At 48.9% G+C, this 12,509-nt stretch overlaps 2 protein-coding genes across 5 annotated transcripts in view; one reads left to right on the top strand and one right to left on the bottom strand.

Moving 5' to 3' along the window:
* Nucleotides 1-12,509, top strand: part of TRAPPC9 (trafficking protein particle complex subunit 9) — a 460,520-nt gene that overhangs the window by 53,367 nt on the left and 394,644 nt on the right. For all 4 annotated transcript variants that reach the window (XM_067018121.1, XM_067018120.1, XM_059043000.2 and 1 more), the window contains 2 exons: nt 1,821-2,037; nt 7,159-7,302. In XM_067018121.1, the coding sequence (XP_066874222.1) occupies nt 1,821-2,037; nt 7,159-7,302 (361 nt within the window). The remainder of the gene's footprint in view (nt 1-1,820; nt 2,038-7,158; nt 7,303-12,509) is intronic.
* Nucleotides 9,997-10,239, bottom strand: LOC131743954 (protein CEBPZOS-like). Its single transcript, XM_059043032.1, has one exon. It carries the CDS (start codon nt 10,237-10,239, stop codon nt 9,997-9,999), a length of 243 nt encoding a protein of 80 aa, XP_058899015.1.

The raw sequence follows: 12,509 nt of genomic DNA, 5'->3' as shown, positions 1-12,509 counted from the left end.
TGATGCAGTTCCTTAATGAAGCTTGTTGCTACGGAAACCTAGCAAAAGCCCGGTAGATATGCACATAATAATGGTAACCTCAGAACTTTGTCAATTTAAACTCAGAGGGATGGGAGATTCAGGAAAGGCTTTCTGAGATAGAAGGGGGAAAGTGTAAGGATGCAGGCCAGGTTAGATGGAAACATCTCGGTCCTAGCCGGCAGGGTGCCTGGCTTTCAGGATGGTGTGTGGGGAACGCAGAGCTCTCACCAAGAAAGAAACGGTTGGATGGGGAGGGGGGAAAGTCAAGTTCTTTATTGGAGAAGGAAAAAGAGAGGGAACCGAAAACTTGCTGGTTGAACACGAGTCTGGAATATGGCTTGACGTCCTTGCATTTAGGAGAGAGGAGTTTTCTGGGGACCAGCGTAGGAAGGAATCTCTCTTGGTGGGAAGCCAGTGCAGCAGAGAAATGGGCAGATCCAGGGCGCCCCAGCTGGGTGAGCTGCCCGCTAAGCCAAGGTGTGGGGCTGCCTCCACCCTTAATCTGGAGCTTCAGGCCTGGGTTTGCAGCGCAGTACAGTGATGAGAGGGGGAGAGGCCTGGCGGGAAAGGCAAGGCAGAGGCCCGGGCACGGTCTGCCGGCGTGTGCTTGTCGCATTTAACATGGAGGGGCTGTCTGAGAATGATGCTCGATGGTGAGAAGGATGTTTTGGATTTTCCGCGTGGGACGCGCCAGCAGCTGACACAGGTGTTTATCCCACAGGCGTTATGGCTCCTGGAGCTCATCCTCTTTTACTTTTTGCTTCAGCTGCCAGAGATCTTAGAGCTGAATCTATAGTCGGCCTCTGTTAATTACCCCTACCTCATGGCGTGCATTTTTGTGACTTCACCTGCCCCTTGTTTCGTTTAAGTGTTAAATCCCTATTTTTGACCCTCATTTTTGTTTTTTTGTTGTGTTTAAAAAATTGATTTAGATCCTCATTTAGAATGAAGCCAAAAGGAAATAAATGTGTACACAGACTATATCACAGACACGGCTTTTAAAAATTCTGAGCTGTTTACCTAAGTAGTTAACATTGCTGGTATGTAGTCGTGATTAAACAGAAGTTATTACTACATCGTGGGGTGGTTGGGAAAATATGGTTAGGTTGTAGATGAAAGAAAAATTTTTGTAAGCCAAGAAGTCTTAATTTTAGTCCAAGTTAGGTGTGGTTATTATTAACAGTTCTTTGTCTAGTTACCTGGTTACCTGGTTCTATATATTTTGTGTTTTGAGAGGTTAATGTATTTGATGAAAGTTCCTGCCCAAATTCCGGTGTCTTTCCCTTTCTCTTTCCCTTCTCTGCATCGTATGTGCTAGGTAGCAAATACCTTTGTTCCAGAGAATATGGGCCTTCTTAGCAAAAGGACAGGGTGAGCTTGGAGAGATGGGGCTCAGAGAAGGCCTTGGAGCTTCCATGTTGGTGCTTCTCTGGATCCTGCCCTATTCAGTGCACTAACTCAGCTTCCCTTTTCCTTCATGTTTCATTGGGCCTCTGTTGTGTTTTTTTTTTTTGGCGGTACGCGGGCCTCTCACTGTTGTGGCCTCTCCCGTTGCGGAGCACAGGCTCCAGACGCACAGGCTCAGCGGCCACGGCTCACGGGCCCAGCCGCTCCGCGGCATGTGGGACCCTCCCGGACCGGGGCACGAACCTGTGTCCCCTGCATCGGCAGGCGGACTCTCAGCCACTGTGCTACCAGGGAAGCCCAGGGCCTCTGTTTTATGAAAAAGCTTTTTTATGTTTCCTTTTTCACTTGTAAGATTCTTTCACATGCTTTTTACTTTCCTCCGTGTGCTTCAGCTCTCCGAGGAGGAGAAGATCCAGCGGTACAGCATCCTCTCTGAGCTCTACGAGTTGATCGGCTTCCACCGCAAGTCCGCCTTCTTCAAGCGCGTGGCCGCCATGCAGTGCGTGGCCCCGAGCATCTCAGAGCCTGGCTGGAGGGCCTGCTACAAACTCCTCCTCGAGACGCTTCCTGGCTACAGTCTGTCGCTGGATCCGCAAGACTTCAACAAAGGTACTAGAGCTGAAAGTTGCTTCAGTCCAATTAATGGTGCGTCCAATTAATGGGCCCTGTCGGACACGATGACTGGTGCTGGTGTGCAAAGGTGACTAAGCTCTCCTGCACTTGGGTTCTTTTGATAGATTACAACAGAACGTAGTGGTGCTCTGCGTGGGGGCTGGCATTCTTAAATCCGTGTGCCAGTTGGAAATCTCCCCTGAGCTCACTGACGTGTGTCATCCTTGAAACATCTTAAATACCTAATGAGTCCTACTTACCTCATGTGATGTAGCCAATTAGCAAAAATCAACCAATCTAGAGTAAATCCCGGGGTATATATGTACAAATACAGGTGTGCATTTGGTGATAAATCCTTACCCTGCAATGTTAATGCAGGTAGTGCACGTTAAACATAAGCCCTGAGGCTATAATAACAAGTGTACACAAGTGTGATGCCCAGTGTCGAGCGAAGGGTGATTAGCAGGAGAAAAACAACGATTGATGACCGTTTGAGGCCGGACATGCAGAGCACTTTCCTCCAGCTCACGTCCAGAGCCAGCAGGCCTGGCCTTCTAGATGGGGGGAGAACTGAGGGGCCGTCTATGCTCTTGTCCCGCCAGGGCAAAGACAGTCCTCTGGCACGCGTTTTATGTGGCCGTGTGTGCCGGCCTGAGGAGCCCATGGTCCGGATGATAAGTCTGTTCTGCTCTTGGGTAGTTCTAATGCCTAGGGCTCTCCCTGAAAGAATTACGGATCCCCTTCCTGCTTGCCTTGCCTCCCGGGGACGGTGTGTCCACTTTCCCTGTGTGTCCGCCTCCTCAATAACGATTTGTCGCGCCCTTGCCTGGTGCCGTGGGCTGTGTGAGGTGAGCGAGGGAAGCGGTGGGAAGAGGACAGCTCCTGCCCCCCAACGTGCAGACAAGCGGTTCTCGCGTGTGTCGACCTTCCAGGTATTTGCAGAGAGCTCTCGGGCCCTTCCGGAGCCTTCCTCTCCTCTGTCTCCGTTGCCTAGGTGGTTCTTGATGAGTTGCTCTGTCTGGACTTCCCCCCATTCTGACCTTCTCCCCAGAGCATCACTTACGTTTGATAGAATCGTATGCTCAGGATGAATTCTGATTAGCACAGAGCAAGGAGCTGGCAAACTTTTTCTGTCATGGGGCCACAGGGGGTAAACATTTCAGGCTCTGGGAGCCCTCTGGCCTCTGCCGCTGAGCCGTGAGAGCGGCCGGGGATGGAATGCCCGCCGACAGATCTTTACTTACGGCACCGGTGGGGCCGGGTGCGGTGTGCGGACTGTAGCCTGCCACAGCCGTGGCTCAGAGCACAGCGATATCTGAAATCACTTTGGGGGGCCCAGATTACTTAAAAAATGTTTTCCAAAATCATTTAAAAGGCGGGAACTGGGGTTTGGAAGAGCCGAGGGAGACTGAGTGAGCAGCATGGCCGGTGGCCTTTGAGGAGTGGAGGGGAGCTGAGACGGGACGCAGTCCTTCATTAGCCCCCGCCTCCTGTAGAGGCCGGAGACCTGCTGCTGGGGGCCTGGCTTGTGAGCATGTGTGCTCAGGAGGTGTTGATAGGAACGGGGCAGCCTGGATTTTGGGCTTTAGGTGTCCTGCCTCTCTGCAGCCACAGGGGGAAGATTGGTGGGCCCAGTGCTGATTGGGGCAGTCTGCATACTTTTCCTGTTTAGGTAGCATTCCCTTTCTAAAGCCATCTCACAGAATAGAGCCTGGTCACATGACCTTGCCTGGTCTCCCTCCTCCTGTACCCTTGCTATTGAGCTTTTTAAAAAGTTAAACAAGGGGCTTGACATTTGTCTCTGCTGGATAGCATCGGTGATGGGGCTTGTACTGTTGATGGAGTGATTTTGAACCTGAACTCTGTCCCTGCCTTCTGTCCCAGCCGTTGGTGATGGTATTAAGTGCAAGGGGTCAAGGGTAGAACTGGGGACCCCTTTCTAGGAGGTCTCGCTATTAGCAGACGTTTCTTGGTTCTTGCTTTGTGCTGGACACCGTGCCACACGTTGAGGGTAAATGCATGGACACTCAGCCACGTCTGAGTTCATTCAGTGGCACTTTCTTCCAGATCTTTCACCGTCTCTCACCCAAACAGACATCACGACAAATTTTTTTCATTTGCCGTGTCATCTGCGCTTCCTTTCTCTAATTCCTTTTTCCTCTGTGTTCCCCCAAGAGACGGGATGGAATGTAAGGTTTGCTGAGCGCCTGTTGCACGACTGGCGCTTTTGTGTGGACGGTGAGTTCTGGATAAATCAATCCTGGTGGTCCTGTGATTTCAGCCCCAGTGTCTCTCTTCTGCACACAAGAACCTCAGGGCAGTGGCAGTCAGGTGCTTCCCAGAGACCGTTTTAATTTCTCCCTGACATCTCTTCTGACTGAGTGAGTCAGTCCCTAGCATGTGCTAGGACAGTGCTCCGCAGATACTGTCAGGCGAGGTCTAATTCCATCCGTCCCTCTGAGGCCACGTGGAGGCTGGAACAAAGTGCCCCGAGGGCCAGTGCTTCAGGCCTGGCCCCACTGGGAAGGAGTACGTGCTGGTGGGGTGGGCCCCTGCCTTGGCCCTGGTACCAGTGGTTGAAGTGAAGGGCAAAATAGCTGGACAAGCCCTAGAAGCTTTCGGGGTTTACATTTGAAAGGCTGAGAGTTGCTGGTGTGAGAGATGAGATGAGACCTCCAGGCCTGTGGAGGGGACAGTTGAGCGTACAGGCTCCGTTAGGCCGTATTCGGGACAGGTTTCGTGGGGCGAGTTAGTGTCTGGGGAGGGGGTTTTGGAGCGGTCACACTGTTGCTCTGCAGAGAGATGGGAAAAGGGGTTGAGTTTCCATGTGCATGGGACCGGGATCCCTGTTAGTGTGCTCCTGAGAGACTTCTGGAAGGATCGCAGTTGCTTTCCAGTGACCCCTTTTGTATCCCTCGAACGTAACTGCAGCCTGGCTCCAGAGTAAATGCAAGCCTCCCGGGCTTTTATGCAGTTACGCTGGGCTGGCCTTAGCCTTTTCTTTCCGTGCTGGGCCAGTTGTACACGCCATCCAGGTGTCCACTGCCGGGTCCCCTCCCGGCTCTTGCTTCCTCAGGAATGCTCTTCCCTGCCCTTCACCGCTGCACCCCAGGCATCCTTCAGGTCTCCGCGGAGTGTCAGTTCTTCACGAGGTCCCCCGTCATCTCTCCACCTAAATGCAGTCCTTTTATTTCTCTCCTTCACGTACTCCTGTTCTTTCTAAACAGCATTTCCCATAATGTGTAAGTACATTAAAACAAACTGGGCAATGATTTAGCATTCACACCCCCACCCCACCACCCCCCGGACCAGGCTGTGTGCCCCGTGAGAGCAGAGACCCTGCCTCTCCCTGTGTCCCCTTGCTGGCACACAGCAGGCGTGCCTGTAAATGCGTGTAACGTGTGCCCAAACCTGATGAGCAGCTACATGACATGTGCTCATTGCCATCTATTGAGTAGAGTTTGTTTCTTGATCTTAATTTTTAAATCACATGGATGAAACATGTTTCTTTTGAAAAATGAAACAAATAAGCACACCTCCTTGTGATTTGATACTTTTTACTTAGCCTTCTGTTTCGGGAGGGGACATTCACCATCATTTTGTGAAAGAGGTGGGGAGGTAAGGTAAGAGATCAAATAAGGTAAAAGTGATAAATGTCAGCTGGCTGTATTTTTAATAAGAAATAAAAGTTACTTTAAACCCCATCTCCACTGTTGCTCTGGACTACTTTAAACATTTCTCAGAGAATTAAATGGAATTCTACTAAATCGCTGTACCTGTGAATAAAAGGGAAATTGTCTGTATTCTCAGGACCTGAAATGTATTTCTGTCTGTTTCTGGAAATGAACATTTTCTCTAGCTGGTTATGGAAAGTTGAGGTAGGAACACAGAAGTATACTGTGTGTGTATTTGCCAGCTTAACGGGCTGCTTATTATCACTTTAATCTTACTTGTGTTCCTGTATATGAGGATTTTTTGATCATACCTTTTGCTTAGCCTTTTCCTGAATGAGAGATTTAAGTTTTCCCCAGGAACTCTTATGAAAGAGAGTGATAAGGCACATACGTTTGCTAAAAGGCAGTCGTTGAGGTGATAAGCTCTCGCATTGCTGAACTTTCTGAATGCGAGGGTGTTGAAGACTTCACCGCTGGCTCAGACACTGCAAATCCGTCTTAAGAATAAAAAGACTCAGATTTTATAGGAGGAGCAGTTTGAATCGCATAGAAATTATGATTTGTACACTATTTGGTGTTAAGAAAATTTATACTCAGTCTTACCGTAATTGCCTGTGGTAGGAACTGGATCCTTATCTATTAAAAAAAAATCTGCACAGTGATATGTGCCCCGTTCTTGGTATGGTGGGGTGGAGATTAGTTAGGTCAGGTCATTTAGAATTCTGGGCTAGGGTAGTCAGGAAGTTGATTTCAGCCTTGTCATCCTTTCCAGAATCTCTTATTTTGTTTTGTCCTTTGGTCTTTTGACAACTTGGAGATACTGCAGGGACTTGTCCTTCCCTCCTCTCCTGTCATTGTATGAAAAGATTTCTGTAAGAGAAAACTGGTAGGATGTCAAGGTTTTTGTGTGTGGGTAGGTTTGGTCAGCTCTAAGGATTTCAATTCTTAATTATTAGTAATTGTTACTCAGTTAACAGTTTAAAAGTTACTATGAAATAATTTAAATATACACAAATCAGGGGCCTCCCTGGTGGCGCAGTAGTTGAGAGTCCGCCTGCCCATGCAGGGGACACGGGTTCGTGCCCCGGTCCGGGAAGATCCCACGTGCCGCGGAGCGGCTGGGCCCGTGAGCCATGGCCGCTGAGCCTGCGCGTCCGGAGCCTGTGCTCTGCAACGGGAGAGGCCACAACAGTGAGAGGCCCGCGTACGGCAAAAACAAAAAAACCAAAAAAACCATGTGAATAAGCGTATCATGTGAGTGTTCTTCTCCAGGATAAACACAGGGGAAATGCTTTGGTTGCCCTTTGAGTGTGGTGGTTGAGGCATTATCTTGAGATCACGAGTTTTACACGTTAGACATGTGGCTCCAGAGGGCTCGTGTGTTGGCCCTGCTGCCGGTGCACCCCTGAAGCCCTGCTCTGATGCTCTGTGTCTTCTGTCGCAGGCACGCACCGAGGCTGGGCTGCCGTCCAAATGCGTCTGCTTCACGAGTTGGTCTACGCGTCCCGGAGGATGGGGAACCCTGCTCTCTCCGTCAGGCACTTGTCCTTCCTGCTACAGACCATGCTGGATTTCTTGTCAGATCAAGGTGAGTGGATTCAAACTCCAGTTCTCTCCCAGGAAAGATGAATGAGTGCACTCTTGGTGCTGGCCCCTGTCAACAGCGGCCCAGGATCGGGTGGGTGATGTCCCCGGCTCCCCATCCTCCATGCCCTCACCTCCCTGGGCCCCCTCTCAACACACACGACTGGCCCTTCTCGCTGCTCCCAGCCTCCGGCATGGGCTCCCCTTGCCTTTGCCTACGTTTGGTAAAATGTAAGTGTCAAAGTGTAACATTTATATGCAGAAGTGCACGATTCACAAGAACACTGCTCAGTGAGTTTTCACGAAGTGACCACGTGCTACCCGGCACCCAGATCGGACACGAGACCGGAACCCCAAACACCTTTGTGCCCCTTTTGGTCACTGCGCCCCTCTCGGGCAGCGTCTGTCTTGACTTTCTGAGGGATCGTGCATATCTTTGCCCACACGTCAGGGCAGCTTTCTTCTAGGTCCTTGCCTCTGTCACCTTCTCTTCTCACATAGTTCCTGGGTGTCACGTGTTTTTTGGGTTTCAGCCACAACCCGTTTATGTGCAGCCCAGGTCCCACCCCGAGCCCCAGATGTTCTGCTGCTCCCTGGGTGCTGCACAGGCCCTTGGAAATCAGCCCTCCGCTGCCTCTGTCCCAGCGCCCTGTCTGCCTGTCCCTCCCGCCGGGTTAGCATGTGCTGTGGGTCCCCTGGGAAGCACTCTTGGATGTGATGCATGTGCAGGGCGTTTATTAGAAGCGCTCTTGGGATCGACCCCACTGAGGGGAAGAGAAGGAGGCAGCTCTGGCTGAGCAGAGGGAAGCTGGGCCTCAGTGCAGAATCTGCAGCGGCCTGGGCGGCCCCGGAGCTCCGGGCTGGGGAGACCCTGGAGCCGTCCACACTGCCCCGCAGGCCGGCCTCCTGCCCCCTCACCGAAAGGTCGTACAGGGTCTCGTGGCGAGGTCCCTGTCTCCTGTGGAGGGCACTGTCTGGAGAGGACGCCGCCCAGAGCCTCGGGGATGAGGCCTCAGCGGGGCCGCTGGCACTGGGATGTGGCCGCGCTGTGTGGTGAGGAGCTGGGTCTCTGTGATCACACACCCAAGGGTGATGCGGCTGCTCCCAGGGAGGGGAGCATGTCCCTGCCCTGAGCTGCTTCCACCTCCCCCGGCCTCACCTGCCTCGTCCTGGACTTTTTTCTCGCAAATACACGTCTTCTTCCTGCAGAGGGCCTTTGCTCTCACCCCTTGCCTGCCCCTTGCCAGCCATCTCCCCTGGGTCTGCACTTCCTCCAGGCTGCCTTGCACAAGTCCCAGGGGACCCGCCATCCTCCTGCTGTTCGGTCTCTCCCCTCACGCGCTTCTCACGTTGCACCGACAGAGCCCGTGCATGTTTAGTCGGCCTGTCTTCCCTGCAGAAGCCCCAGGAGAGAAGGAACTTGGTGGTTATTTAAGGTCATATTAATTAGTGATCCGAAGACACTGGGTCTAGAAGGAGAGAAACTTGGGATATTTGACCCTGTTGAACAAACCGCTGCCTCATAAGGGCCTGTGTGTAATGGTATTTGGTTAATTGGAGTCTTCTGAGAAGAGGACTGAAGTCAGGAGGACCAAGGGCTCCTTCCGCTCACCCCAGCCTCTAACCACCGTAACCTCAGATCAGTAATTAGATTCTTCCTGGGCCTTCGCTGTCTCATTTTACAACTAGGATATTACAGATTGTGTGGTAGTTTGTTATTATTTTAATGATAGCATTTTAATTGATTGGGTGACCTTTCTCCTGGAGAGCTCATGGTACCATTCACAGAGTTGATAATTATCATTTCTAAATATCACTGCATTGAAATGAAATACGGAAGAGAGGAGTAGCCTTCTCCTTGTACGGGAACCCGTCTGGGTGTTTGCAGATGGAGGCGGCACAGTCTGGGGGTTCTTGCCTGCCCCTCCTCCTCGGTCCCTCCTGCGCCCCCCCACCCCCACCCCCACCCCCACCCCGGTGTATGCCAGTGCGTGGGAACTCACAAGATGGGTTCTGGGGCCAGTTTTTTTTTTTTTTTTTTTTTTTTTTAATGAGGAATTTTATTCCAAAGTGGCTCTAGTAGTACCAGAGACATTGATGTAGAGTTTGAATATTGTTTCAGGTAAAGTGAAAATGGATAAAAGCAGTATTTCTAGTTAATATATTTTTAGATAATGGGATTTTAAATGTGTGAGTTAAAAATGTAATAAATATTAATGAACTTATTTACAAAACAGAAACAGACTCATAGACAATAGAAAACTAACCTACGGGTACCAAAAGGGAAAGGAGAGGGGAATAAATTAAACAGACAACAGTGTCCCACTGTATAGCTCAGGGCACTATATACTCAATATCTTGTAATAAACTATAATGGAGAAGAAATGTAATAAATATTAAAAATAGGTGTTTTACTATTTTATCTATTTTGAAAGATGTATCTATTCAGAATTATAGGGGAGATTTCTTTTTTTAAAGGAGAACCACTTTATTTTGAGTGGTAAACAGAACTGCATTTATAACATAATAAACAAACCTTCCTTCAATTTCTTCACAGTTAGTCCAAAGAATAAAACCTCTGATTTAATTAGAATTTACGTTTAACCTTAAATATTCTAAAATCCATCCATGTCAACTTGGAATTTTAATCTTGCCTGATACTATGAAAGAGGGAAAACCTTGATTGATGGTCAAATTCCTAATTTTTGCTGTTCAGCCACTTTTCTTGATCTTGCTCTCTGATTCCGTACATTCCAGAGTGTTCAGTGGATTTGTAATAAACTTTCAAGATGAAGGGGCATTTCTTGCTCATCGTTTGCTTGAAATCTTGGCTTGTGTTCATCTTTTTAAACAAAAAATATGCTCCAGAAATGCCCACAGGTTCATCTAGTAAAACTCCTTTAAAGATCTTGTTTGCCAGTGGATCCAGAGTACACGCCATCCTGAGGCATGTACTCGTGGGGCTGCTGGGACCAACTGTTTACATGAAAAGAATAGGGTGTGGGGAGGATGCCATGGCTAAGCCTACAGAGGAGTCCATAGTAATTGGTGGATATGGGAGCATCATGGAGGAGTTGACAGTTCTTTTCAGAGGTGGAAGAATGGTTTGGGTAATGTTCCACGGAGGAGGTGACCTTGACCTTGGAGGAGAACAAATTGGTGTGTGCCAGCCCTGACTGATCAGAAGGAAGAGCTTCAGGAAGGAGGGCTTTCTCCCGCTCTGGTGGGGTTGGGAGGGCTTGGTTTATTTGGGGAGTGTTAGATACAGTGATTTGCATGATTCTGTTGTCTGGGATTTGGGGAAGGAAAGTGGATGATCATCATTAGTGCAATACGATCCTGCAGTTCCACTCCTAGGTATATACTCAAGGGGTTTGAAGACACACACACACACACACACACACACACACACACACACACACACACACACACACACACACACACACATAAAAACTTGTACGTGAGTGTTCCTAGCGGCGTCACGCATAATAGCCAAAAAGTGAAAGCGGCATCCATCAGTGTCCATTCACTGATGGATGGATAGAGAAAGTGTGGTGTGTCCACCTGGATTTCTCATTCTCTCCCTCTCCCTCATCCATTCTTCCTTTCCACTTTCCTTCCTTCTTTTGGCTAACATTTGTTCATCCTTCACACCTCAGTGTAGATAACCACTTCTGTTGTTTTCTACAAAGCCTTTCTTGGTCCCTCAAGACTACCTTCTGTTCCTTTGGAACATTCCCCCTGGAGTGTGTGCTTTTACCCATCGAGCGCTTTCACCCATTGTACTTCGATCGCTCGGTTATTTGACAAAGCTCCCCACTCAGGCTGCAAGCTCTCTGAAGGTATCTGTCTGACTTGCTGCTTTTCTTGTCCCTGTCACCTAGTGGCTTGTACTGGCATCCACATATGGCTGAATGCATTAATCATAACTGCTTTTCCTTTTTTGAAAGTAACTTTATTGAGATTTAGTGCGCAGACCACACTTTAAAATGTGCCCTTCAGTTTTTTAGTGTATTTACAGATACGTGCACCTGTTAACCGCAGTCCATTTAAAACATCCATCACTTTGAAAAGAAACCCTATTAGTGGCTAGTTAAAGCCACTGTGGCTGGTTAGCGGCACACTTCAGTACTCACATCCTGTTGAATGCATTAATAATAAATACTCTCATTTGCGTTCTTTCTTTTTTTTGGTTTATTTTCACTGTTACTGGGAGTGCTATGGTGAGCCTTTTCAGGGCTTTGGCTTTTGGAGCAGGAGAGAGATTTTGTCAGGAGAGGGATTACCGGATCAGCCATTTTGAACACTTTTATTGCTGTTGAAACATACTGGAAATTGCCTTCTGAAAGGATTGTTCTAATTATACCTCCGGCAGCCTTGCTGCTAATTTAGTGTGTTGAAAATGTTGCCTTATTGTTTTAATTTGTATCTTCTGGGTGAGTTGCGAGTGTGGGTATTTGTTCTGTGTGACTGTTTGCTAATTGTATCTCTTTTATGTGAGACTCTTTTACAGTCTTCTGATTGTTTCCCTGTAGCTTTGCCTCATTTGTTTCTCATTTCTTGGGGGGCAGATAGCATCGGGCCACTGTGCTGAGGTCTTTCACGCTTTGAGATGCTCATGAAGTTCTTTGCCCAAAGTCTGTCAGTTACTATGAGAGATACTCTTACTATGAAATGTATCTTGTGTCGTAACACACCTGGATGGTGTGCAGCCGGTTTGAAAGAGTTAAGACACCTCCTGAAAGTGCTTCACTTGTTTTTGAACTAAAGCTGAAGGTAGCAGGAAAATCTGTTTTAAACATTTTATGATAGATGTCTTTAGCATAATAGGAAACTTGAAACTGTTGCTGGAACTCTGAGAAATACATTTAACATTACAGAGGATTAGCTCAGACCAACATGTGTGAATTTAACAGAGTATGAAGCTCACTACATTTGACCCACATTGGCCATCCTTTGGTTTCTTGAACATGTCAGGATTTTTGCATTTTGGTGTTTCTTTGTCTCAGGACATGGGCTGCCCTCCTGCCCGCCTTCTCCGCGGCCAGCCTTCCCGCCGTCAGCTCTTGGGTGGGTCTGTGCAGGTGGCCTCCCCATCCCCGCCCTCACAGCGTCTTCTGGTCCTGTCCTGACTTTTCTTCAGGGCGGGCAGTTTTTATGGCTGACCCTCCACTTCCTCTCTTGATAAATCCCCCTCCAGGAGAGCCTGCC

Source organism: Kogia breviceps, chromosome 17 (genome assembly GCF_026419965.1).
Source record: "Kogia breviceps isolate mKogBre1 chromosome 17, mKogBre1 haplotype 1, whole genome shotgun sequence".
NCBI classification, from domain to species: domain Eukaryota; kingdom Metazoa; phylum Chordata; class Mammalia; order Artiodactyla; family Physeteridae; genus Kogia; species Kogia breviceps.
Note: the sequence above shows the minus strand (reverse complement) of the source record. Positions and strands in the feature narration are given on the sequence as shown.